This window comes from Diceros bicornis, chromosome 5 (assembly GCF_020826845.1).
Source record: "Diceros bicornis minor isolate mBicDic1 chromosome 5, mDicBic1.mat.cur, whole genome shotgun sequence".
Classification (NCBI taxonomy): domain Eukaryota; kingdom Metazoa; phylum Chordata; class Mammalia; order Perissodactyla; family Rhinocerotidae; genus Diceros; species Diceros bicornis.
In genome coordinates this window covers 45,393,546-45,419,771 of record NC_080744.1, presented here as the reverse complement: position 1 = coordinate 45,419,771, position 26,226 = coordinate 45,393,546, and the positions used below count along the sequence as shown (strand labels likewise).

General features: G+C 40.5%; 1 protein-coding gene across 2 annotated transcripts in view; it reads left to right on the top strand.

The window, feature by feature from the left end:
* Nucleotides 1-26,226, top strand: part of SHC4 (SHC adaptor protein 4) — a 124,433-nt gene that overhangs the window by 84,616 nt on the left and 13,591 nt on the right. For both annotated transcript variants that reach the window (XM_058541533.1, XM_058541532.1), the window contains 4 exons: nt 6,529-6,652; nt 8,165-8,336; nt 10,368-10,428; nt 18,304-18,483. In XM_058541533.1, the coding sequence (XP_058397516.1) occupies nt 6,529-6,652; nt 8,165-8,336; nt 10,368-10,428; nt 18,304-18,483 (537 nt within the window). The remainder of the gene's footprint in view (nt 1-6,528; nt 6,653-8,164; nt 8,337-10,367; nt 10,429-18,303; nt 18,484-26,226) is intronic.

Sequence of the window (26,226 nt, the reverse complement as noted above, 5' to 3'; positions counted from 1 at the left end):
TCTGGCTGGCACAGCCCTCTAGCGTTAAATCCTTTCCCCTCACCTGAGCCTCTGGACTTGAATTTCTGCACAGAGGTACCGACACAGCTTTTTGAGTCCACAAATAATTATAAATTACTCATGAATATACAAGGGGCTGAGCTAATAATCACTGTGGAAGAAAAAGAATTTCTGGCCAACATGGGCTCATCATTTAGGAGGAGAGAGAAACGTAGCCTGTAGGATGTGCACGGAGAAGGAGGGAGCCTGGAGAACAGTGCCTGGAAGACAGGGGGCGCTCAGTCAGGGTCTGTGGAAGAAGTGAATAAAGGTGCAGCCATGCAACGGGAGCTTAGTGCTGTGTGTTTGGACGGATTGTGAGTGTGTGTGTAAAGGTGGGGTTGCAAAGAAAGCAAGCAGTAGAAATAGGGGAGCCATGGCAGGAAAGATAGGCCAGAAACAGATTGTGGAGGGCTTTGATGCCGGCCAAAAGGTCACTGGGAGCCACTGAAGATTTTGAGCTTGATAAAAATTATTCTGGCTTTTGCCATTCTACGGAAATCGTAAAATGATCATTTTTCTGGCAACTGTATCTATAAAAATGATGCTGGAGGGCAGAAAAGCTGTCTGGAATTGTAGAATTCAATTTGGAGGACATTTCATTCGTCCTGGGCAGGGGTGGTGATGTTGTAATTGCACTGGGGGAGGAAGGTACAGTTTGGATGAAATTGTGAACTAATAGTGCTTGGGAACTGTTTAGATATGAGGGTTGATGAAAAACTAGAAATCGGATGTTCCTGAGGATTTAATGAGGTATTGTATACAATGCAAATATCTCAATGCCTGGCTCACAGTAAGTATGCAAGAAATGGTTGCTATTATTATTATTATCCTGTGTGATTTGGAGAGGTGTTGTCCCCAGAGAAACAGGGATTCTTACAAATAGGAAAAAGACAAAACCCAGTAGAGAAATAGAAGGGAAAAAAAAAGCTACCATTTATTACATGCTCACCACATGCCAGGCATTGCCACATTTCATCCTCACAACAACCCTCTGAGGGAGGTATTAATCTTATTCCTTTTTTAGAGAAGCAGACACTAGAGCTGAGGAAAGTAAGATGGTTTTCCTCAACTCACCCTGCCAATAAGCAGGTGGAACAAATCCAGGTCCTGAGCACACCTTTACAAAAGAACATTACAAGGCACCAAGAAACATTTAAAAATTTTAAAAAGTTTGCTGGCTACATCATTAGCAATCAGAGAAATACAAATTATAATTAGATGTATTTCATCTTCAAATTTCAAACATTGAAAAAAGGTAAAATATAGAGTCGTAGTTACTCTTAAACGCTGCTGGTAGGCGTGTAGATCCAAATGTTTTGGAGAGCAAGGTGATAATTTGCATCAAAAGTCTTAAAAATGTCAATACTTTTGAACTAGCAATTTCACTCTTAGGGAAATAATTAGGACATGCACAAAGATTAAACAATAAAGATCATTCCTATTTATATAATAGGAAAAACAAAATTAATTCAATATTCATAAATAGCAAATTATTTAAATGAATCCATAGAATGTACTACTCTGCAGCAATGAAATCTAGTGTTACAGAAGGAAAAATAATGACAGGGGTAAATATTAAAAATATTATATAAAGTGCAAAAAGCAGATTATGAAACAGTGTGTACAGTATGATCCCAGGTAACTTTTTGGAGGTACATATACATAGAAAAAAGATTGGAAAGACACGTGCCAAAACATTAATAGTAGTTATCCCTGGATAGTGAGACACGTCATTTTTACTTTTTCTTGGTGCCTTTTTGTTGTCTAAAATTCCTGCAATGAATATATGTTACATTTGTAGAAAGAAAAAGTGTGCTAAATCCTTGAATAAATAAAAAATTAATGAAATGGGAAAGATGATGTTATAGAATTACCTAGTGAGTTTGGTTTATCCAGGGGAAAATGTTCAGCGGACAGAAGCCTGGGGCGGTAGGGAAAGAGAGACAGCAAGAGAGACACAGAGAGAGACAGAGACAGAGACAGAAAGAGAGAGGGAGAGAGGGAGAGAGAGAGACAGACAGAAAGACCAGGCCTTCAGTTGCAGGTTTGGAAAAGCTGCAACATCTTAGCCCTAAGGGTGAGCGAGATCACAGAAGGAGGATCCCAGCAAGGAGAGGGCTGAGGGTCTCAGGGAGCGGGAGAGGTAGGGGAGACAGGGACTAGCCCGAGGAGTAGTCGGGGGAGGGGAGAAGATCAGGAGATGAGTATCACCTTAGGAGGAGGAAGAGCAAGTTTTTCTGGGAGAAGACACCCTGGAATATCACGTACTGAAAAGGAGTTGGGGGAATGAAAGTGGAAAATGCCATTCGGTCCAGCAATTAACAGGCCATTGGTCACCTTGGGAAGCACAATGACGGTGGACGGTAGAGGCAGGAGCCGGACCTCAGGGGTGAGGTAGGGAGTGGGGCTGACAGGCGGTGGAGACCAGGCTTCATGATAGCAATCCTGAATGTTCCCGCTGCCTCCCATTTGCTTGATTCACCTTGAGCATTCCGGCACTCAAGTCAGGGAGGTTGCCACTTTTTTCCGTCTTAGCTAGGACCCTTTAGTAAACTCCTCATTTTATAAAAGGCCTTTTTTGTAAAAAAGGTAAGTTCCAGTAAGAATGTTTTGAATTTACTTAGTGACTAATACGGCCTGCCCTGTTATTACCGTAAATGAGGAAATCCGTATTCTCTTCACCTCTTACTCCAAATGTGTAGCAGTCCAGGAAGGTTTAAATATTTTCTCTGAACCTGTGACGCGTTTACCTGGACTACCCGGATATAGGAAGGCCATGGTTCTGAGTCTCTGAAGCAAGTTAAAAAAAAAAAAAACATAAAATCAATTTAAATTAACCCAGTTATTTATATTTATGGTTATGATTATAAAATACATGCACTACGGTCCTGGTGACATTAGTTAACCATGGACTGACTGCTTGCTTACTTCAGGCTGGTTTCGTCCTAAGGGACTCCCTGCTTTGATCCCACAGCACCATCTGGTGGTTGATCTGAGAAGCTGCACTTTTAAATTTCTAGTTTTCTAATAACAAAAACAAAACAAACGAAAAAACAGAAACAAAAACAAAAACAAAACTGGCCTATTAAAAACAAATATAAAACTGATAAAGAAGAGCCTGTTATCCTCTGAGAACAGTTCTCAGCCTCTTGACTACCCAATTAGGAAACCAAATGAAAAAGACAGAAGAATATGAATCTAAGATTCTTTTAAATCCTCCTTAATATAGTACCTGACACCCAAGCGTAGGACTGTGGGTCTACCTGGCTATAGGTGGAATGAAAAGAACCCACATCTGTGTCCAATTCCAGACATCAGGATCAAAGCTAAGGCCTGCATGCAACTTACCATATCACTGGAAAGTCACATTGTCTTTTGGGAATTGGGACTTTTAGTATACTTGTCTTTCTTCCTTCCCATCAAGCTAAATATTGGGCAAATCTTGGCCAAACTGGCTGCTTATCCGGGCTTTTGGAGGTGGGTCTAACACTGGGAAATGGGCAGATTTGTATATGATTCAAAGCCCATCCCTATTCTGGCCCACGACCAACCTAAAAAAGAACCAAGACCATCTTCACAGAGCAGTGTGTGAGTGGACACAATAGCACTATCAAAATGTGCGTGTTCCCTGCAGGTGGTGAGGCTGCACAGAACATCTGCACAGGGTCAGCCTTTTTGTCCAATGTCGTTTCTTTCGTGGTGACAGGCACCACTCTTTTTTTAATCTTCTCAAAAAAGTAATATGACATTAACAAGGTTATCCGAAGCAAAGCAGAAAATTATGTTGGTAGCGTCAGCCCAGGAACAGGACCCAAACCTCAGAGTATCAGAATCTGAAAGGTTGAGAGAAATGAAACATTCTGGAAGTATGTGAGAAGTGGTAGAGGACAGTTGGTGGGTTTGGTTGGTTCATTCATTCGTGCGTGCCCACGTGCCATGCCCTGCTCCTCAGAGGGGTTAAGCTACTGTGACGGAGAAAGGGTAGGATTTCTATAGAGCACGAAGGGCCTTCGAAGATCACCCAGTACCCTGTTTTGGCAGGTGAGGACCTTGCTGTACAGTAACAGTAACTTATTCAGGGTCACAGAGAGTGTGGCATAACTGGGACTTGCACTTGGATCCAAATCTTTACAGAGTTCTTTTAAACATCCTTGCTCTCTTATCCCTCTCATGGGAGGCACACTTTAGTTTTTATTATTTATTTATGTATGTATGTTTGAATTTCCTGCCTCTCTCATTATCTTCCCCATCTTTATCTCTAGACATCTCCTTGATCCTGATAAAAAATAAAATTGCAAAAATCATTGTTCCCATTTTGATATGATGTCTGGTCTTGACTTCATTTTTAATTGGACCAGGAAGTATGAGGTAAAAAAACAAAAAAATTCAAGTGAATTACCTTTTCTTATCATAATGTAACGTAGCTTCTCTTGGCTTAACCGGAGGACCCATGTCCAAGGGCACTTTGTAGGTTTGGCAATATGACGCCTGACCGAGAAGGAGGAGACCACTTCCACAAATGACCCAAGCTATCGTTTGTACCATTCCATGGCTCTAAGAACCTGCCCCACTATGGGGGCTCACTGCAGGGCTCACTTTAATAAAATTGAAGACAGTTTCTCACAGGAGGATTATTGATGTGATTCAGGGAAGTCAGTACTTATCCATTCAACAGATTTTTAAAACACTTTCTATGTGTTAGTCACTGTGTGAAACTACTGAAGAGAAAAAGAACGGGCCATTGAAAATGGCAGTCTAAAAATAGACCAGACATTTTCCTCTGGCGGAGAGGATGAATTTATAGATATTCTTAATTGGGTTTTCAAAACTAGAATTAGCTTGTAAATCTGTTTCAGGATCCAAGTCGCATCTTTAAAGGGACAACCTTATAAGAAATGATAAAACTCTTTTGGAGATTTGACACCTTTGCATTGTTTGATTTAGAAATACCACCCTCCCCACCACACACACACACACACACACACACACACACATCGCTTCCAAAAGTGTTCAGACACATAAATTCTTTAAATAAAAGTCAAGTTAATTCTGGAATGAGAATTATCTGAGATTCTTTGAGATGATTATCAACATAAGACTAAGAAACATTGTTGTAGGTTCTCTGTAACCTACTGTTAAAGATTCTTCAAATTCTATCAGTTGTGTATGAATTGCCTTTTACTTTAAAGAAATACGAAATCCTTTCCAAGACAATGCAAAGCATAAAATCACGCTTCCAAGTCAATGCAGTTAAATGGTTCCATAAAGACAACCTTCTCTCCCTCGTCAGGTATCCCTTTGAGTAAGTAGTGTGCTCCCACGTTGGTTTCACAGCTCCTGAAACCCACCGTCCTTCCCCCGTATCTAATCTAATTCCCCATGCACTCGCTGAAGCCCTTTTATTCTCAGAGAATAGCTGACAATTTTACAACATTCTTGTATATATTTAACCGTTTTCAAGCTTTTCCTCATCCCTCAATTCTGCAGGCTATGCAAACCAATATTCTTTTTCAAAAAATTGTGTTTCTCATGAGACTTAGTGCCTCTATCTTTACATCATCCTTAGGACTCTTTCTAAGCCATCCTTATGAAACTTCCATTTCAATTAAATCTTCATATTGCAAGGCGTGACACCATCCTCTAACCAAGGCAAGAATGGTGTGCCATAGGGTGGGGAGGTTAATTTCAGAATCCGAATACAGGCTCTTGTTTTTACGTAGCAGCGGCAGATTTGCTAATTCTTTTAGTTGTGGTATTCTGTCAGCTGCCTCCTCCACATTTATTTGTTTAATTTGCTTGTGAAAACCAGCCCTTCCCAGTAACTGCTTCTCAGAGAAAGTGTCTAATAAAAGTTTTAATATCTTCTGGTAATGTTGTCTTCCCGAAATCTTGATTTTGATGCTTGTTGGAGATAGTTCTTTAGTAGGATTTCGAAGATGGGGATTACCATACCATCACTGCTTTATAGTTGTAATGACAGGACAAAGGGATGGCGAGAGGAGGGGGTATTCTAAAGCTTCCATCCTCACCAGCAGCTCACTCCCACTTTTGGGGAGGGTGTTTGGAAAGTTATCTTTTTTCAATCTTCTGTAGCATACCATGCAAAGTCAAGACCACACGCCTCATCTTCCCACCAGATGACTGCCCTAAGCATCTCCTGGATTGACTCCAGAGCTAACACTGAACATGGGTCACATTATTAGTCAAGATTAGTCTACTTTAATTAAAATGCGAGCCCAAAATACCTGCCCTGAGACTAAAATTCTTAACTGTTTTGAGCTATTTAGATGTAAAGTATGGATGTTTCTTCTCTTTGATACATATGGAATATGAGATATTATTTATGCCATTTCAGAGCTGAAGAGAGCTTGTAAACCTACTCCTTTTTATTCAACTACCAGTTCGTGTTCTGAAAGTATTTTGACTTTATATAATCTCTAACTGAACATTTATTATAATATATATTTTTTGTCTGTCCTCTTGCAGCCTGCCACATTTTGGAATGCCGCAATGGAATGGCCCAAGACGTCATAAGTACCATAGGGCAGGCTTTTGAACTCCGGTTTAAACAGTATTTAAAAAATCCTTCTTTGAATACTTCTTGTGAAAGGTCAGCCAAGAGTTCTATAATTATTTGGCTTACCATGTTTTGTTTTATTTTAAAATTAATATGGCATTTTTAAATTGACTAATGAAATTAGTAATTTTTTCTTACAAATAGGCACAGTTTCAGTACAAACTAATAGTGACATTTTCTATTTTTCTTCCATTCATATTTGTCTGGATATTTCCTCTTGCTTTGTCATAAAATTAAAGGAGACACTAAAAGTGAGAAGGGATTGGCCCTGGTTCTCTGATGTTATACAGAGCTATGAATTAAGAAGTATCATAAAATAATAAACACCAATAAATTTATCAGATTTGTTTCAACCCCAGATCCCTTGCATATCAGTAAAAAAAAAAAAAATCAAGAAGGAAGAGCAAAATAATAAGAATCAAATGTCTATAGCAGGACTTGCTGGTTTGCAGTGTAAATAGATCTGCTCCAGCTAAACCGTGGCAGGGTGGAACACGACGTGACCCAAGGATCTGGTTGTTCTGTCGAAGGCACAGAAAGTCCGCAATGCAAGATGAACCCTTTCAGGCCTGTCAAACTCCACCATGTGTGGAATGCAATGAGGCCCCTGGCTCGCAGAATTCACGCCTGAGAAATGAAACTCTTGGGCACTTTTAAATGCATTTCTCGTCTTAATTTGTCATTTTGTGTATCAACAAACACTGGGTTTGGAGCTCTTCCTTTATGAGGTGGTCTAGGGTAGCAAAGGAGAGGAGGTTACCAGAAGACCTTGATGTTGAATTTTTCCCAGGATAGCACTTACATCTTAGTGCTGTCATTTTGTTGACATGTCATGAACCCAACAAAACTATATGGGTTGTCAATGGCATCATTTCAGTCCAAAAGGACTTGATTTATTCTTTTTCATAAGAAGCTTTTACTAATTCCAATTTGGAAGAAAAGTCTGGGTGGTTTTTTTTGCCCTGTTTCAATTTTAAAAACAATGCATGTTTACATAAATCTACCCACTTGCCACATATGGTTCTAATATTTCTTTATGAATCCCATATACTCCAGATTTGTGCAGACAAGATAGCTGGCCATAGCTCGCTTATTTTTTTCATCTTTGTTTAATAAACTGGGCCAGGTCCTCTACCCAATATCTAAATTTTCTTTGAGCAAAATAGTCTGAAATGGTACAATCAAAGTGTGCTGGAAATACGCAGGAAAACTTTGTATTTTTATGTCCTATTGACAAAACACCTTACATTCAGGGAGTTTATATATGTATGTATATATTTTTTTTTATCACTGGGGGGAGACACAAAAGCATCACTCTTGGCACTTTTTCTTGGCCTACCCTACTTTAATTGTCTATGGAAAGCTAAACAACTCAACCATCTGGCTGCTTCCATCCAGATGTTTGACATCACTTAAGCACAGCTATAAACTGAAAACATGAATGCAAAGTTTTTCAGAAGGGTTTGCCTGGTTCTGACCCCTCTGCATCCCCTACAGCATTTGAATTCCCGCCCAGCCTCTGGGGGATTCTTTTTTCTCTTACAGTGAGGAGGTGCATATTGATGGCTGTGCGGAGGAGAGAGAAGATCATGAGTATTACAATGAAATCCCAGGGAAGCAGCCACCTGCAGGTGGGGTTTCAGATGTGCGGATCAAAGTTCAAGCCACAGAACAGATGGCTTATTGCCCCATACGGTGTGAAAAGTTGTGCTATTTGGTAAGTAATGTTTTATTGTTATTGGAACTAGCAATGCGATTCTGTCCTTATCACTAGAGAGCTTAATTTGAGGGTTTCCAAATGCTAGTTCAGAGAAAGTGTCATCTTCCTTAGTACAGAGCCAGAGAGTGAATCATGGTCGGAGCCTGTCCCAGATCATTTTTACTCCTAATCCTCCAACCTCAGCCTCAGCAGATGACCTCACATCTCACTTCACTGGGAAGACTAGGGCAGGCCAACATGTTATCCTCAACTTCACCCTTCCCCATCTCCAAGTCCTATGTTCTCCTTGCTTCTCTTCCTTAGCTACTGTCTCCACAGCTCATCTTTCCTCTGAGTTCCTGGTCCCATCCCCTCCTTCAAACTCTGCCCTTGTTGTTGTCCATCAGCCTCTGTCTCAGTCTTTATTCTCTCTCTGTCTACTAGTTCTTTCCCTTCTATCTGCAACCAACTGATAATACTCCTCCAACCAACTAATAATGTCCCACCTCCTTCTCATCTTCCTTTCACCCACAAACTTCTAGAAAACACTGTCTTTATCTCTGCATTCACATCCACACTCTACTTCTAAGATCTGAACTCTGCTTGACAACCTCTTAGAAATTACTTTTACAATGGGTTTTTTTTGGGGGGGTCACCAGTGGTTTAATTGTTAAATACATTTAGCATCACTAATTACTCCTTTACTTTCTCTCTTCCTTCCTTCCTTCTTTTTCTTTCGTTCTCTCTCTCTCTTTCTTTCTGTCCCTTCCTCCCCCCCTCTTTCTTTCTTTTTTCATTCCTATTTCCAACATTTTATTATGAATATTTTCAAATATACAGAAAAGTTGAAAGAATTATACAGTGAACACTCATACTCACCATCTAGATTCTGCAATTAACATTTTACTATATTTGCTCTGTCATCTTATGTAACCATCAATCATCCATCAATCCATCTTTTTTTGATACATTTCAAAATGAGTTGCATCTTTTCTTTTTATATCTTGTTTTCTTCCATCCCCTCCCCTGCAAGCCCAAGCCCCCGGCTTACCACCAGGTTAGGAATGCCCTTGGCCCTGGTTTCTTCTCTGGTGTGCCACCTCTGCACACACTTCTCCAGCTTCTCTGTCTTCAGCCGTTACCTGTCTCTCCAGCTGTAATGCCACGTGCACTACATTGTTTATATCAAGGTTGAACTTAGTGTTTTCTCCTTGACTGCAAACCAGATTCCTCCACTGACCCACTCATGTTTGTTAATCTCATGGCCACTCTTCCACTAATCCACAGTTTTTCTCACACTTTGGGCCCATATCAACTCAGTCTTCAAGACCTAGGATTCTACCATGAAAATATCTTTTGAATCTATCCAACCTTTTCCATTCCTACTGTACCTGTCTAGGTTATGGTCCTCACTTGCCTAGATGATTCTGAAAGCCCCTTATTTATCTCCAATTTCATTCCCTCAATCCCTCCTGTACAGTACTGCCAGGTTAATCTTTCTAAAGCAGAGATACTGCCCTTCTCAGAGGCACCAGTGAATCTCCATTCCATTACTGAAGAGAGCTATATGTAGAAGGAATAATTGAAGCCCTTTGATAGCATGAGATTTTCAAGGATGAAAAGTGAGCCTGGCACAAACCTCATAGAGTAGGGCTCCAATGTGCCAATTCACGGTTAGATAGAGGTTTGCTAAATGGCTGGTGTTTATACAAGTGTCCTGGAATCACACTTTCTGGCTGAGACTTGGATTCAGTTCTGGAATGTGACCTCCCAAGCAGAAACAGTAACCCTCAGGATACAGACCTTACATCGGCAGCCTTTACGACCCCAGTCAGATCTATCTCTGCAGCTACAAAACAATGCACTATGAAAGGAGTCTATGCTCCTTACTCAAATCTCAGTTTCCTTTCCTTACCTGTCAGACATTTCCTGTGTTAGAAAGTGAAGTTATCTGCTGTATTCTGCTGGGAGCATTATTCGTGTTTTGTTTGTTTTTTGAAAGTTTATGGATGTGCTATGTAAATGTTTCACAATTTGTTTTTGGTACAGCCTGGGAACTCCAAGTGCAGCAGCGTGTACGAGAACTGTTTAGAACAAAGCAGGGCAATAGGTAGGTCCAATCACCCTTCCCCATCTGTCACTCTCCTGACTCCTTTCAAGTCATGCAATCGTGTGTGGCCCTTGCTCTTAAATACGTTGTGGGAAAGGCAGGTGTATATAACTAAACACGTAACGCTTCAGCTCCAGGCGTCCCCCATTCTGATGGCCCGGAATACCTCACGTGTGCCCCTCGGAAGGCTCATGGTTCCCCCGTGCTGTTGTGTGTTCTACCACGCTATCGTTCCACTTTATGAGGTCCTTCACTGCTTTGACATCATGAAAGCTCTCTCCCTGGAAAGGTGCTTTCTCTGCTCAAAACTCAAGGGAGTTCCACTTCAAAGAAGCTCAGACAGTAAGCTAATGTGAAAATTGATGCTTGTCAGATCCATTAGGATTAAGATAAAACCTTTATTTCTGCTGGGCCAAGGGAAAGAAATCTGAAATGTGAGAGTCCCAGTTAGGGGCCTACCCCCCCCATACTTGCCAGGGCATTAAATGTCTTATTACTGTACGTGATAATTGACGTTGGGCACAACTGTTCCGTAATAAATATAGGGCAACAACTATCAGATTGGAAATATATTTTTGTAAAAATAAGTTATATTTCTAGTTAGTCATTTCATTCCTTTAGATTGCTGAAAGTATTTATTCTTTTGGGAAGGAAAGTTTTGCAGCTCTAGAGGAGGAGATGACTGTGTAGTGGAGGATAGAGTTGGATAAGCACACTCAAGGACTCAAATTCAATTAGTAGGAACTCGCCACCTAGAAGTTGGTCACTTACAAGGATACTTTCATATTTCCTATGGAATTACACCAATGTAATCTATTAATTTTATTATTTCTTACAGAATGGGGAATACATGAGGATTTATTGTTTTTGGTATAGCTAATTACCACCTTCCTCTACCCTGCAAAAATAACAGAAGTTGTGAGCTAAGGCAGCGTTTTAAATTCTTTAAAAACATGATTCCTTTCGATAGAAATTAAAATTCCATGCCATTCTTTAAAGTTATTTGAAATTTCAAACTTATTATTAATAATATGACTAAGACAAATTAAAATAATGGTAAGTGTGACTGTCTTTTTAAAACTATGCTATCTAGGAGCTATAATCCCTCCCTCCTCCCCCCACACTAGAAATCCCTAACCTAAGGATTTAATAGTCAGGACCATACCACATATGCCTTGTAGTATGGAAACCATTTTTTACCTGTGCTGAAGCTCACTTCGCAGTTGGAAATATCTCCTGTCCTGTTTCATCTCATTCTATATTCTTCATTTATTCATCACTTCACTCAGTGACTATTTATGAGGACCTCCTGTGGGTCAGGCATTGTGCTGGGTGCTGGGAATGGAGACACAGCTGGCAAGTGTGGTTTGCAGTTGAACTAGGAAGATACACCTTAAACAAGTGCTTACAGATGTGACTAGTGTTTCAAAGCCCAGGATGTTATGGGAACGAATAACAGGGAAACCTAACTTAATCTGGGGGACTATAGAGGGTCTCCCTAAGGAAGTGACAACCAAATCAAACCAAGACCTGAGGGATGAGTGGGAATTATCCAGGCACAGAGAGAGAAGTGGGGAAGGAAGGAGGAGAGAGAGATAGAGAATAAATGAGTACCAGAATTCCTAAGTATGCCCGGACCAGTTCCCAGATCACTGCACAAAGAGGGCACAGGAGGAGAGAGAGATGAGTCATGGCTCTGGGACAGAGTCCTGAGGAAGTCCAAAGTTTTTAGCCCAGCCCAATACCTTCCTTCCCAGCTCACCTCCCTCCTCTCCATTAAACAGTCACCATGGCACGTCCTGTTGTTCTCAGTCACCTAGCCTCTGAAGGGAACTCACTGAATGAAAATCCTTGACATTTCTAGAATTAAGTTGAATGCGCTAATTCACAACACTACCATTGGAGAAAAAGGGCGTGGTTTCTTGTCTCTTTTTCTCAAGACCTCTCACTATGATTTTTATTTTACATTTTTAAAGTACCCTTCCCCCAAAAGCATAAATTTATGAAGGAATAAATGGATACAGAGGTGCTATTTCAACCTTATCCAAGATTTTTCTTTTTGTAAGTATAGACTTATCATAGAATCCAATTTATTTCTGTTTATCTTGGTTTTATTTCTCCTTTAAACCAAAAAACAATGTAACTCCTTATTTCATGGTTTATACATGCCTATAAGCAGATCCAAACTCATGAACAGAGTTTTGTAATAAACGTTTATTTGGAGTCTGGAATACATTTTTCCATAGAATTAATTTTAGCCGTGATTGCTATTTCCTAGACAAGTGCACCATATTCTGCTATTCTTGCCTGTACTGGTGCTTCAGTGTATATTTTATAATGACAAATACAACAACAGAAAATTCTACTGCAAGTGCCTGTTCTTCAGTTACCCTCTATTGCGGGATAGTCTGGGACCAGCACAGAGCTTCGGCACCCCACCTTCCTTTATGGTGGCCCTAAGGTAACAATTCATAACTGGGAACCTTTCAGAATCTTGGGGAGGTGACAGATGGTATTTGCAGTTTGAAAAAAGTCCTCCACCTGGACACTCTCTTCTGAAAATCACTGAACTACAACATCGTTTCCTTAGAAAAGCAGGTTCTAAGTTCCAGTGGGGAACCAGAATGTTAGGAAGCCATCTCCCCAGACCTCAGCCACTAAGACCCATGGAGGGATAGGACTCAACCCCTGCTCCAGGAGCCACAACAAGTAAGATCCCTCCTCCTGTGAGAGGAAGGACTTTACTACTACAGTGTCCATTCATCCACAGACACCCAGAAACCAGGTGCTCCTGTCTTGGGGTCTGCCTGTGACTACTTGGGCATATGTTTAAAAAGTGACCTGAAATTCTTGACCAGTGAGCAAATTAATAGCAGTTGCCAGAATAGCAAATATACATGGTTTTTATGGATTTTCCTAGAGATTCATGCATACGCATATGAGAGACACCTATTCAAATATTTTCAATAAGGTTTGCCTTTTTCCTCCCAAGACATTTATTTATTCAAATATTGACTTAAAATTTGAATTCTGGTGTGTTATAAATACTGCAACAGGCTTCTGGTTGTTGAAGGTTGTTAATTGTATTTTCGCCAGATGTATAAAAGATCCCTATCCTTAATAGTATGTTCCCTTATGGAAAAAAAATAATTAGCAAAATAGAATATTTCCCCAACCTTCAAGTTAAAATAAAAATGTTGATATTTTTAATCAAAAAGATGTTAAATTTCCACAAACCCTAAGGGCTTGCACTTAAAAACTTTGGTACTTAGAGTAAATACATTGTGTATGTATTTATTTTCTGCCACAGATCTTCTCTTGGGCAGGTTGTATAGGTTCTCAGAGTAACACTTGGCATAAAGAACTTTTGGAATGCATAATGGTTGGCATGTGTGGTTAAGCTCTCATCAACCACACACTTTATCCCAGACAGATTTTAAATTGGGTTACAAGGTGAGATATCTTTTTTTTTTTTTTAATTTAAGACAATATTGCTGGCAAATATAATGGCATGTTTGGAAAAAAGGAATGGTAATTTTCAAGAGAGACTGAGTATAGACATTTATGCTTCTGTGTAACCTTTGGGATGATGTGGTCATCTCATGCCAATGCTCTGTGAGGGGCAGACTAGTCAGCACCCTGTGCTAAAGGTTGACTCAAGGTCTTCAGAGGTCAAATGTGCTAAGAAAGGAAAACTGGGGAGACAGTCAGTCATCCGTTCATTCAGCTGACAAACGTTTTTCTTTTGAGCACCTGCTTCATACCAGGCATTGAAGATGCAGAAGATACACAGATAAATGGGTTCTAGTCTCTCCTCAAGGACTCAAAGAATTTGCAGTGTCAAGGGGAAGACAGACAAGTAAACAGATACCTACAGTATAGTATGGAGTGGCACCTCACCCAGCCTAGGGAAGGGAAGGACTCAGAGGAAGCCTTCCTGAAAAAGATGGATTCAGAGCAGAATCTTAAAGGACAAATAGGAGTTAGGTAAAGAAAGGGATGGGGAGGATTTTGTAGCAAGAGGTAAGCATCGTGTGCAGAGGCTCAGTAGCAATGAATAAATACGTGACTGAGCAGTGATGGGAGCTCTGTATCGAATGCCTACTATGAGGCAGGCGCTATGCCCAGGGAGTGTCTCACCCACGTTCTTTCGTTTAATCCTCACAATCATAGTTTAAGCCAGGCATCCCCATTTTGTATATATGAAAACTGAGACTTAGAGAGGTTAAGTGACTTGTCCCAGGTCACACAAATAGTAAGAGATACCGTAGGGTTCTGAACTCAGATCCATATTAATTTAGAAGCAGACTTCCTACAAACACTTTTGATCATATTCCACTTTCAGTAAATTTTTATGAGCAGGCATTCCTAAATAAATGATAATTCAGTCATGTCTAAGTTATACATACATGTAGTAATACATTATGCATGATTATAAAGCATACACAAGGGCCCGCCGGGTGGCTTAGCGGTTAAGAGCGCGCGCTCCGCTACTGGCGGCCCGGGTTCAGATCCCGGGCATGCACTGACGCACCGCTTCTCCAGCCATGCTGAGGCCGCGTCCCACATACAGCAACTAGAAGGGTGTGCAATTATGACATACAACTATCTACTGGGGGTTTGGTGGAAAAAAAGGAGGAGGATTGGCAATAGATGTTAGCTCAGAGCCGGTCTTCCTCAGCAAAAAGAGGAGGATTAGCATGGATGTTAGCTCAGGGCTGATCTTCCCCTCACACAAAAAAAATAAAATAAATAAAACATATACAAAAAAAGAAAATTTCGAAGTTAAAGTTAATGAGAAATAACATTTTTTTAAAATGTCGTACTAATTACAGTGGCTGAATACTATCATTAGGTAATATCTCAAGGCCCGATATACATATAGAGCATTTATTGATAAAGAAAATAGACATACATTTCAAATCCTGATAACTTTAAATTTTGGGAGGCCAAAGTTCTGATCTAATTAGATCATTCTTGTTAATAAGCTCATAATGCTGCTAAGGAGGAGCTTGTACTGAGTAAAAGAATGATCTTCAATTCTTGATTTCTTTGCAGTCACCTTTTAGCCATTTGTCCATTTATGAAAGTAAGTTTAGTTCACACCAGATAGTATAGTTCATAAATCCACTTAACCAAGCAAATGGAAACTGTCATACGTTGCAAAATGCAACCAAGAAATGAGGTGCCCTGTCGACCCCTCCATCTGTAGAAATCCCAGTCCTCCCTCAGGATATCCCACATATGGAGTATGACATGGGACAAAGTGACATGTAATGGCTGACAGACAGACAAGGAGTAAAGAAGGAGCAGGTAGTAAGGCTGTCGTCTTCTGACTGGGCTTCCCCTATTTGGTGTACTCTTAGATTTCCATACTTTGTGTTATAAGGATCATAGGGCTATTCAACATGATGTGAAATCCAATGTAAAGTTGGTCCTTTTTGGACCACGTGGAAGGGGTGGTTTTAATGACTGGAACAGTGGAAGGACTGATGTTGTTTTACGGTAAGACAATGGAATGTCAGTGTCACTACTTTAGGTGCAGCCACATGGTGATCTTGCAGCACATATGGCCAAAACTATAAATGTACTTTTTAATTTTTTCATTTATTTTATTTATTTATTTATTTGTGAGGAAGATCAGCCCTGAGCTAACATCCATGCTAATCCTCCTCTTTTTGCTGAGGAAGACCGGCTCTGAGCTAACATCTATTGCCAATCCTCCTCCTTTTTTTTTTTCCCTAAAGCCCCAGTAGATAGTTGTATGTCATAGTTGCACATTCTTCTAGTTGCTGTATGTGGACTGCGGGCTCAGCATGGCCGGAGAAGCGGTGCGTCGGTGCACGCCCGGGATCCAAACCCCGGGCCTCCAGTATCGGAGCGCACGCACTTAACCGCTAAGCTGCAGGGCCGGCCCTAAATGTACTTTTTTAAACAGAAAAGCAAAAATATTCTATCCTGACATTCTCAGGACAGAACCATATGAATGTACAAGTACTTCATGCCATCAGATAGTGAAATATGATGCTATATCCATTCATTCAGTAACTGTTTGCTGATGTCATATTCTGTGCCAGGCATGTGCTAGGAGCAGGGGTTGCAGCTGTGAACGAGACAGACAGGATCCCTGTCTTCATGGAACATGCAGTCTAGATGCAGTACAGACATTTAAAAAAATAATAACATTCAGATCCCAGGTGTGGACCTATGCCACTTGTCAGCCATGCTGTGGTGGTGACCCACATACAAAATAGAGGGAGAGTGGCACAGATGGTAGCTCAGGGCTAACCTTCCTCAAGCAAAAAAAAGGAGGAAGATTGGCAACAGATGTTAGCTCAGGGCGAATCGTCCTCAGCAAAAAAAAAACAAAAAAACCAGAATAGAATTAATTACTCTTGTGATATGGGCTTCAAAAGAGAAGTAAAAACTTCTAGGAGGGGCTGGCCTGGTGGCACAAGTGGTTAAGCGCGCGCGCTCTGCTACGGTGGCCCGGGTTCGCAGGTTCGGATCCGGGCGCGCACTGACACACCACTTGGCAAGCTGTGCTGTGGCAGCATCCCATATAAAGTAGAGGAAGATGGGCATGGATGTTAGCCCAGGGCCAGTCTTCCTCAGCAAAAAAAGAGGAGGATTGGCAGATGTTAGCACAGGGCTGATCTTCCTCACGAAAAAAAAAAAAAGAACTTCTAGGAAAGCAGAGAGACTTGGTCTAATCTAAGAAGACCAAGGAAGCTTCTTCTGAGAAAGGGATGTTTAAACTGACCCCTGAAGGATAAGGGTGATGGAGAAGGGGAGGGAAGAGCATGTCAACCAGAGCAGATGGCCTTATGGTGGAGATTATACTGCAAGGAGGCCTGTGTGAGCTGGGCAGAGACTGGGGAGGAAACGGGTGCAGGGGAAGCTGGGTAGCCAGGAGCAAGGCCTGGGGCTTGTTGAAGAGTTTGAGCTTCATCCGAAGAGCAATGGGAAGCAATTAAAGAGTTCTTAAACCTCTGAGAAATATGATCAGATTTTCAGTTGTCAAAAGATCATTTTGGCCACAATATATAGAACAGAATGGAGGGGGAGAGGAGAGAGAAACGGGGGGGGGGGGGGGGGGCGAGGCGATGTAGGAGATGACCTGAGGAGTGAGTCCTTTCCGTTAAATAACAGAATAAACAGTTGGTGCAAGACAAAACTTTGGGCATAGACAGAAGACAGACTTCCTACTCTTAATAATTTAAAACTAAGTAATGAGTTTTTTGAAAAGCAGTTTAAATAATAGCTATTCAAATTCTATATGGCATGTGGGTTTTCTTGGTTCCTGGACTGCAGCTCTGAGCAGCGTGGTGTGCGGATTTGTGCTGTTTGCTGAAGGGTCGGCTCGCTTTCTTCCCTGGCTGTTCCTCTTTCGGATCTTTCTGGTTTGTCTCCTGTCTGCTGTTGAAGCAATGGGTCAGCTGAGGGACGGCGCAGGGAGGGGCGGGGAGGCCAATGAGAGGATGCTTTCCCCCAAAGACCGCCGCTTATCTTGTTTTTACAGGTCAAATCTAAAAGCCAATATTCAGGGCCGGCCTCGTGGCTTAGCGGTTAAATGTCCGCGCTCCGCTACTGGCGGCCCGGGTTCGGATCCCGGGCGAGCACCGACACACCGCTTCTCCGGCCATGCTGAGGCCGCGTCCCACATACAGCAACTAGAAGGATATGCAGCTATGACATACAACTATGTACTGGGGCTTTGAGGGAAAAAATAAATAAATAAAATTAAAAGCCAATATTCAATCCTTTTATGGGATGGGAGTGGCTTTTCCCTTCCTATCAATTCTAGACTCAAGCATGATTTTATTTATTGTTTACAAAGCAAAAACATGATACATTGATGATTAATCACTGCAGGTAACGCACACGAGAGAGGCATGCAGCCCCAACGAGACACCGCATTAATGAAGTACGCCTGTCGAGTGGATCTCTTCGACGACCCCTGCTACATTAATACACAGGCTCTTCAAAGTCCACTTGCCTCAGCTGGAAATCAAAGCTCGGCTCACCCACTGGGGATCCTGTGGCACCGTGACAGTAAGTAGCTGCTCCCTGTCTGTATTCGTTTCCTGTGGCTGCTGGAACAAATTACCACTAACTGGGGGTCTTAAAACAACAGAAATTTATTCTCTCGCAGTTCTGGAGGCCAGAAGTGCTAACTCAAGATGTCAGGCGGGTTGGTTCCTTCTGGAGGCTCCGGAGGAGAATCTATTCCGTGCCTCTCTCCTAGCTTTTGGTGGCTGCCAGCAATTCTTGGTGTTCCTTGGCTTGTAGACACATAACTCCAATCTCAGCCTCAGTCTTCACCTGGCCTTCATCCCTGTATCTCAGGTCTCCCTCTCCTTTCTCTTGTATGACAATACCTCTCTCTTATAGGTAGAGCATAAATCCAGGAAGATCTCGTCTTGAGATCTTTAACTTAATTACATCTGCAGAGACCCTTTTTCCAAATTAGGTTACATTCACAGGTACTGGGGGTCAGAACTTGGACATATCTTTTTGGGGCCACTGTTCAACTCTACCCTGTCTCTCATTTTAAAGAAAGCTATGTCCTAGGCCTCATTTTCAGGGAGCTAAAAGGATTCTGTCTTCTTCTTCTTCTTTTTTTTTTTTGTGAGGAAGATCAGCCCTGAGCTAATATCCCATGCCAATCCTCCTCTTTTTGCTGAGGAAGATTGGCCTCAGGCTAACATCGTGCCCATCTTCCTCTACTTTATATGGGACGCTGCCACAGCATGGCTTGACAAGCGGTGCATCGGTCCGCGCCCGTGATCTGAACCTGCGAACCCCGGGCCTCCAAAGCGGAGCGCATGCTCTTAACCGCTGCGCCACTGGGCTGGCCACTAAAAGGATTCTTTCTTATCTCAATCTCTCACCACAGTTAATATAGATTAGAGCTTGGTGGATATATAGATTTCAAGATTTTGAAACTTTGATTTTGAATAATCTTTTCAGATATTTTATATTGACTCTGAACTTTTGTTTTCTGCTGCGTGCTCTTGCTGAAGGGAGGGCTGTCAAAGCTGGGAGAAAATTTTGAATTTGTTTGTTCACATGAGGAACAATGACCACTATTTTGGCTCTGTTTAATGATGATGTTCATTTTATCCATTTCAAAACCCTTTGGTAAGTCATCTATATAGCACTAAAATTAGATGGCTTCTTTCTTCAAGCATGTACTTACTGTGAGTAAAATACAATAGGACAAACATCATTTTCCTGCCAAATTGCTTCAAGGGGTAAATGCATAAACAGGAACATAAATAAATAAAAGCAAAACAAGCCAAAGCCTACAATCAATTGAAAAATAAACAAAAAGTGCTTTTCATAAAATACTGAAGGTTGTTGGGTTCAGAGGTTGGCTTGGTGTCAAATTTGGTTTGCTCCAAAGATGGAGAACCAGTCACTGAGAAAGTCCTTTCACTAGCCCAGGAAGTCTCTCCAGACTGCCAGGGGCAACTCTCCATCTAGCAGTCACAGCAATGGCAAGATAAAATTTAAAAGGAGGTTTTGCTGAGTCTGAGCTTCACCAGACCATCTTAACTCTCCAGACTAAGAAACAAAGGTGGCAAGGGGGCCATCTTCTTACAAACTTTCCAAGGCCACTCTTGGCACCCAAATAACTCAACTGGGTTCTCTGGAAGCAGACAGTGAGACAGGACTTGGCATGCAGGGTCTTTCTTGGGATCAATATCAAGAAGGGAGGGGGAGGAAGCAGGCTTGGGCAGAGGGAGAGGTGGAGTTACCAGGCAGGCCTGACAAAGCCTCAGCCAACCCTACAGAGAGCACATGGAGCCCGTCAGAGTTGTCCCACATTGGGCCCGAAAGGCTGGGCCTTTTAGCCCTACTTATCTCAGTCTTTGGATGTGGACCACATGGGCAAGGGCAAGCCCTTGGGTGAAGGAGCTCTCTGCCGCTGAGGCAGGGTGGTCAGCTGGAGGCTGACTGGTGACGCCTGGTGCACTTGGTCCTTCTCTGAAGAGCAATCTTGGTACTGCATCTTTGTGTCCACTACAGAGGGCATCTTGTGCCATGGATGATGGGATATGCAATAATTCAGATTTCTGCAGTGAACTTAACTGTTCAACATAGAGTGGCCTGTGTGGAGAAGGTAGTATTTGTAGAGGAACAGCTTTTTGAAAAAAGGTTTCTGACCTCAATTTGTAAAAGTAACTTTATAAGAGTATATACTCGACAGCTTCCATTTCATGGACTTTTCAAAGCAATAATGTTATTATTAGAAAACTCATTAAGTGAGTGGCCCACATTAGGTGGTCTGGGATATACCTTGATTCACAACTCCAGTTCCTTTATAAGCAATGTTAACAATCTTTGTAACTCAAGCAAAGAAACTTTGCCTTTTGTCATAGACAATTCAATAATGTGAAAAGGCAAAATTAATCCATAACAACCAGCCTTCTCTTTTTCTCATCCTTTTTCCTTCTCCCTGCCTTGGCGGCAAAATGTTTAATAATTTAAGGCCTCTGGTACCCTCTCACTCTTTATTTCCTATTGGGATTTAATTTCCCATAGCCTCCTGGGCTTCTTGCTACCCCCTTGAGGCTAATTTCAGCCTACCATCGCTCCCTCCAAAAAAATTAACTCCAATTCTAAAAGTATAAATAATATTAATTTAAAGAAAATTTAGTGAGATGGAGTAAGGATAACTTTATACACACTTTTCTGCAAAATGTCTTAAATACATCTTTTAACCCTTTCCCCCTAATATTTCCTCCTATATCTTTCCTTCCTCCCTCAAAAATCCCCTTTAGCTTCTTTAGGCATACTTAGCTTCCCTTAGCCAGGCAAAGGTTTACTGATTAGTTCAGGAAAACAAAGCAAAAACCAATCTAGAGACATGAACCTAAAACTCTCAAGCATGCCTTCAGGGCTACTCAGTTCATCTTATCACACTGCCAACACAGGAAAAGCTCTGACACAATCTTTACTCTTGTCAAACATGGCAGAAGGAAATAAATCATTAGTATTGATATTGTCTAATTTTTGTATCAATTTATTATTAGTTTCAGTCTAAGTTGCCTTAACAAAGAAACCTCCCAAAATACCATAGAATAAAAAGGACTAAAGTTTATTTATTTTACCTAATAGCCTGAAGATTGGTGGTACAGGGCTGGTAAGACATCTTTGTTGTTCTCGACACCTGGGTTTGATCTCTGGTCTAAGGTCTTTGATCTCTGGTCTAAGAACTTTGATTTGTTCTAGGGTCTTGTATCTGTGGACTAAGAGACTAGGCTCTCACCGTCACATCTGTATGCAGCCGGTGGGAAGAGAGAAGGGCAAGAGGAGTGCACATTCATTCATTTAAAGAATATGACCCAGAAGTGGCAGACATCATTTCTTTTCACTTGCTGTTGGCGAAACTTAGACCTGTGGCCACACATAGCTTCAAAGGAGCTAGAAAGGTTCCTCTAGCTGAGTGGCCATGTGCCCAGCTAAAACTTAGGAGTTCTATACTGTAATGAAAGGGAGAATAGATATTGGTACACAATTAACTGTCTCTGCCACAGCATACCTTCTGCCACCTAAATATCTATGAGCTCTTCTTTTCACACAGAACATATTTGCCCTAAATATGTTTGCATATACCCCATACAATTACAGCATCCAGCTTAAAGTCCATGACATCCAAGTGATGTGAAGTCCTCTCGATCAAGGTTGGATGGGGATCCCTGTTATTTGCCAAGTTGTCTGCCCCGTTGCACACCCAAAGTTAGTGGTGGAAGAGGAATAATATAACCACAATAGAAACCCACATTGACAAAAGGGAAGCATGCAAAACACATGGTGGTCACTGGTCTATAGTGGATTGCCAAATCCTGGCAGGCAGTAATTGTGAAGACTTCCCGAGCTGGAAGTGGAGAAAGTGATTTGCTTGGACTCTGGTTCAGTTTTATGGGAGGAATCTCCTTGTCCATTGTCATCTGTGGGCCCGGACTGTGCCCTCTGGGTTGTTCCTGCCATTATCCTCCACGTGTACATCTAAAGCAGATATTGCAGAAAGTGTCTTTCTTAGGGGCTTCACCACTTTTACAGCCTATTTCCTGTTGGTGTGGACTTGAGAGATTAGAATTTGCTTTAGAGGCCAAAATGCCGTAGACAAGAAGGGATTGTGAATTCTTTGGCAATGTAGTTTTCTTAAAAACTTAGTAGGATTCCACTTTATTCTCCTAGAGTCAGTTCCACATGAAATTTCCCTTAATATTCCTTTATTGTCCTTTTATTGCCTGAAGGATGCCTTCTCTCTTTCCTGTTGTTGGCAATTTGTATATTCTCTCTTCTTTTCAGTGTTCTTTGAGATTTATTAATTTAATTGATCTTTCCAAAGGACCCAGGTTTTGGTTTTACTTTCTCTATTGTTTTTTGTTTTCCGTTTCATTGGTTTCTATTTTTATCTTTATTATGTCTTCCTTCCACTCTCTTTGGATTAAATTTTCTCTTCTTGATCCAGCTTGTACTACATTTTCTTCTATTGCCTTTATAGTTTTATTTTCATTATAAAATATTTATTCCATTTGAATTTCAAATTTTCTATGAGGTAGAGGGTCTAACTTAATTTTTTCTGTGTAATTGATCCAATTTTCCGAACACTATTGACTAAATAATCTCCTCTTTCTCTAAGGACATTCTCCATTATACTAGATTTATTACTCCATTATTCCTATGTACGGGAACTGTTTCTGGGCCTTTATTATTATACTCTTTCTATTGGCCCACTTACCTGTTCTATACCAATATATTTATTACTATACACTCATTACTATGACTTTGTATATATCTTAATAGACATGTGATCTTCCTTTATATTACAAATAATTTTTCTCTGGGTACTATTCCAACCTTTCACTGACTTTTTGTGTTAACATCCTATTGTACCAACTTTTTAGATACTTTATAGAGGTGTACATATTTTTCCTGTCAATAATGCAAATAAATTCCTATTTTATAATTTTCACACACTCAGTAATTCATACTGATAAACCATATACAGTCAATTTTCCTAATTCACAGATTCCACATTTGAGAATTTGCTTACTTGCTAAAATTTATTTGTAACCCCCAAATAGTACTCATGGCACTTTTGTGGTCACTTGTGGACATGCGCAGAGCAGCAAAAATTTGAATCACTCAATGTGCACATTCGCAGCTGAGGTCAAACAGGGAAACGCTCTGCCTTCTTGTTTCAGCTCTCATACTGTAAATGTGTCCTTTTGTGGTCTATTTAATGCCATGTTTTTCATATTTTTGTGCTATTTGTTGATGATTTTGCTGTTTAAAATGGCCTCCAAGCATACTGCTGAAGTGCTTTCTAATATTCCTAAGCACAAGAAGGCTGCAATGTGCCTCACAGAGAAAATACGTGTTTGTTCAGGCATGAGTTATAGTGCTGTTGGCCGGGAGTTCAGTGTTAATGAATCAACAATATATACTAAATAAGGTGTCTTTAAACAGAAACACACATCAATAAGGTTATATATATATATATATTTTGTGTGTGTGTGTGAGGAGATCAGCCCTGTGCTAACATCTGCCAATCCTCCTCTTTTTTTGCTGAGGAAGACTGGCCCTGGGCTAACATCCGTGCCCATCTTCCTCCACTTTATATGGGACACCGCCACAGTATGGCTTGCCAAGCAGTGCGTCGGTGCGCGCCCGGGATCCGAACCATTGAACCCCGGGCCGCGGCAGCAGAGCACGTGCACTTAACCACTTGCGCCACCAGGCCGGCCCCCTCAACAAGGTTATATATTGATTGACTGATGAAAATGTTGAGACCTGAGGCTTCAGAGTAACCTAACCCTGCATTTTTGCTAGGGGCAATGGTTCAGTTTTCATGCATTCAGTGTTCATGGCAACTTTATAAAATATAACTACTGTGAATAAAAAGAATTGACTACTTATTGTCCTCCCAAACCAGAGATGGAGTCATTACAACACGCTGTGGGGAGAAAAGGGCAGGCTTTTCTTTCCACAACAGAAAACTGAAGATTGTCCCGCAACTCTGACACTTGTCTCTCAAGTTTATATCCCTCTTCTGATTTTATCTTCAGTTATGTGCCTATCCTGACTTTTGTATACATTTTTAATTCTATAAACAGTTTTTTTTTAATTCAAAAGTAATACAAATGCTCATGGAAGAAATCCAAATAATAAAGAATGGTATAAAATAAAAAGAAAAAATATCCCTTCCCAAGCCTTAATACTGTATCCAACTCCCTGGATATTAACTGTTTCTTCTGATTATTTCCAGAATGTTAACACATAGTTAAGTTTCTATCTCCTTGTATACCTCTATTTGTCTATCTATCTATCTATCTATCATCTATCTATCTATATCTCCTTTAAAAAAATGGAAGTTATGATAACCTCCTTCCATATTTGCTTATTTCACTCTTCTATTTTAGAGATTTGACCAAATTAGCAGATAATATCCTTTATTTTCTTTTTTTTCTAGTTTAATTGAGATATAATTGACATATAACATTGTATTAGTTTAAGATGTACAGTATAACAATTTGATGTATGTATATATTACAAAATGATTAGCACACTCAGTTTAGTTATCATCCATCACTTTCTATAGTTACAAAAATTTTGTCTTATGATGAGAACTTTTAAGATCTACTCTCTTAGCAACTTTCAAATATATAATACAGTATTGTTAACTATAGTCACCATGCTGTATGTTACATTCCCAGCACTTATTTATCTTATAACTGGAAGGTTGTACATTTTTACCACCTTCACACATTTCCCCCACCCCTTACTCCCTGCCTCTGGCAATCACCAATCTGTTTTCTGTTTCTATGAGTTCATGTTTTTAAGATTCCATTTATAAGTCAGATCATACACTTTTTGTCTTTCTCTGTCTGGCTTATTTCACTTAGCATAATGCCCTCAGGGACCATCCATGTTGTTGCAAATGGCAGGATTTCCTTCTTTTTTATAGCTGAATGATATTCCATCACATATATATCTCACATTTACTTTATCCATTCACCTGTCAATGGATACTTAGGTTGTTTCCATGTCTTGGCTATTGTAAATAATGCTGCAATGAACATACGGGTGAAGATATCTCTTCAAGATAGTGAGTTTGTTTCCTTCAGATATATGCACAGAAGTGGAATTGCTGGATCATATAGAAGTTCTATTTTTAATTTTTCGAAGGACTTCCATATTGTTTTCCATAGTGGCTGTGCCAATTTACATTCCCACCAACAGTGCACAAGGGTTCTCTTTTTTTCACATCCTTGCCAACACTTATCTCTTGTCTTTTTTTTCTTTTAGTTTTTGTTTGTGAGCTTTATTTTTTACTACATTGGTTAATATAAAAGTTATGAATTAAATGTTCTCTTATCTCCTGCATCCAGGACTGAATCGGTGAAATTCTCTGATAGTAATCCAAAACAATAGATCTTATTCCTAAAAATAGCCAAAGTGAAAAGGGACCAAATAGCCAGTCTGTTTGCGATCTTGAAGAACATCTAATAAACTTAGATTTTCTTGTAATGAAGAGTACTTCAATTCTGAGATTAGTCAAAATTTAAAACAGCGTTGCATACAAAATCATTCTCAAAGCTCTAAATGCCTTTTACATAACTAAAGTGAAAATTTTAAGTATCTCTTGTCTTTTTGATGATAGCCATTCTAACAGGTGTGAAGTGATATTTCATTATGGTTTTGATTTGCATTTCCCTAATGATTACTGATGTTGAACACATTTTCATGTACCTGTTGGCCATTTGTGTGTCTTCTTTG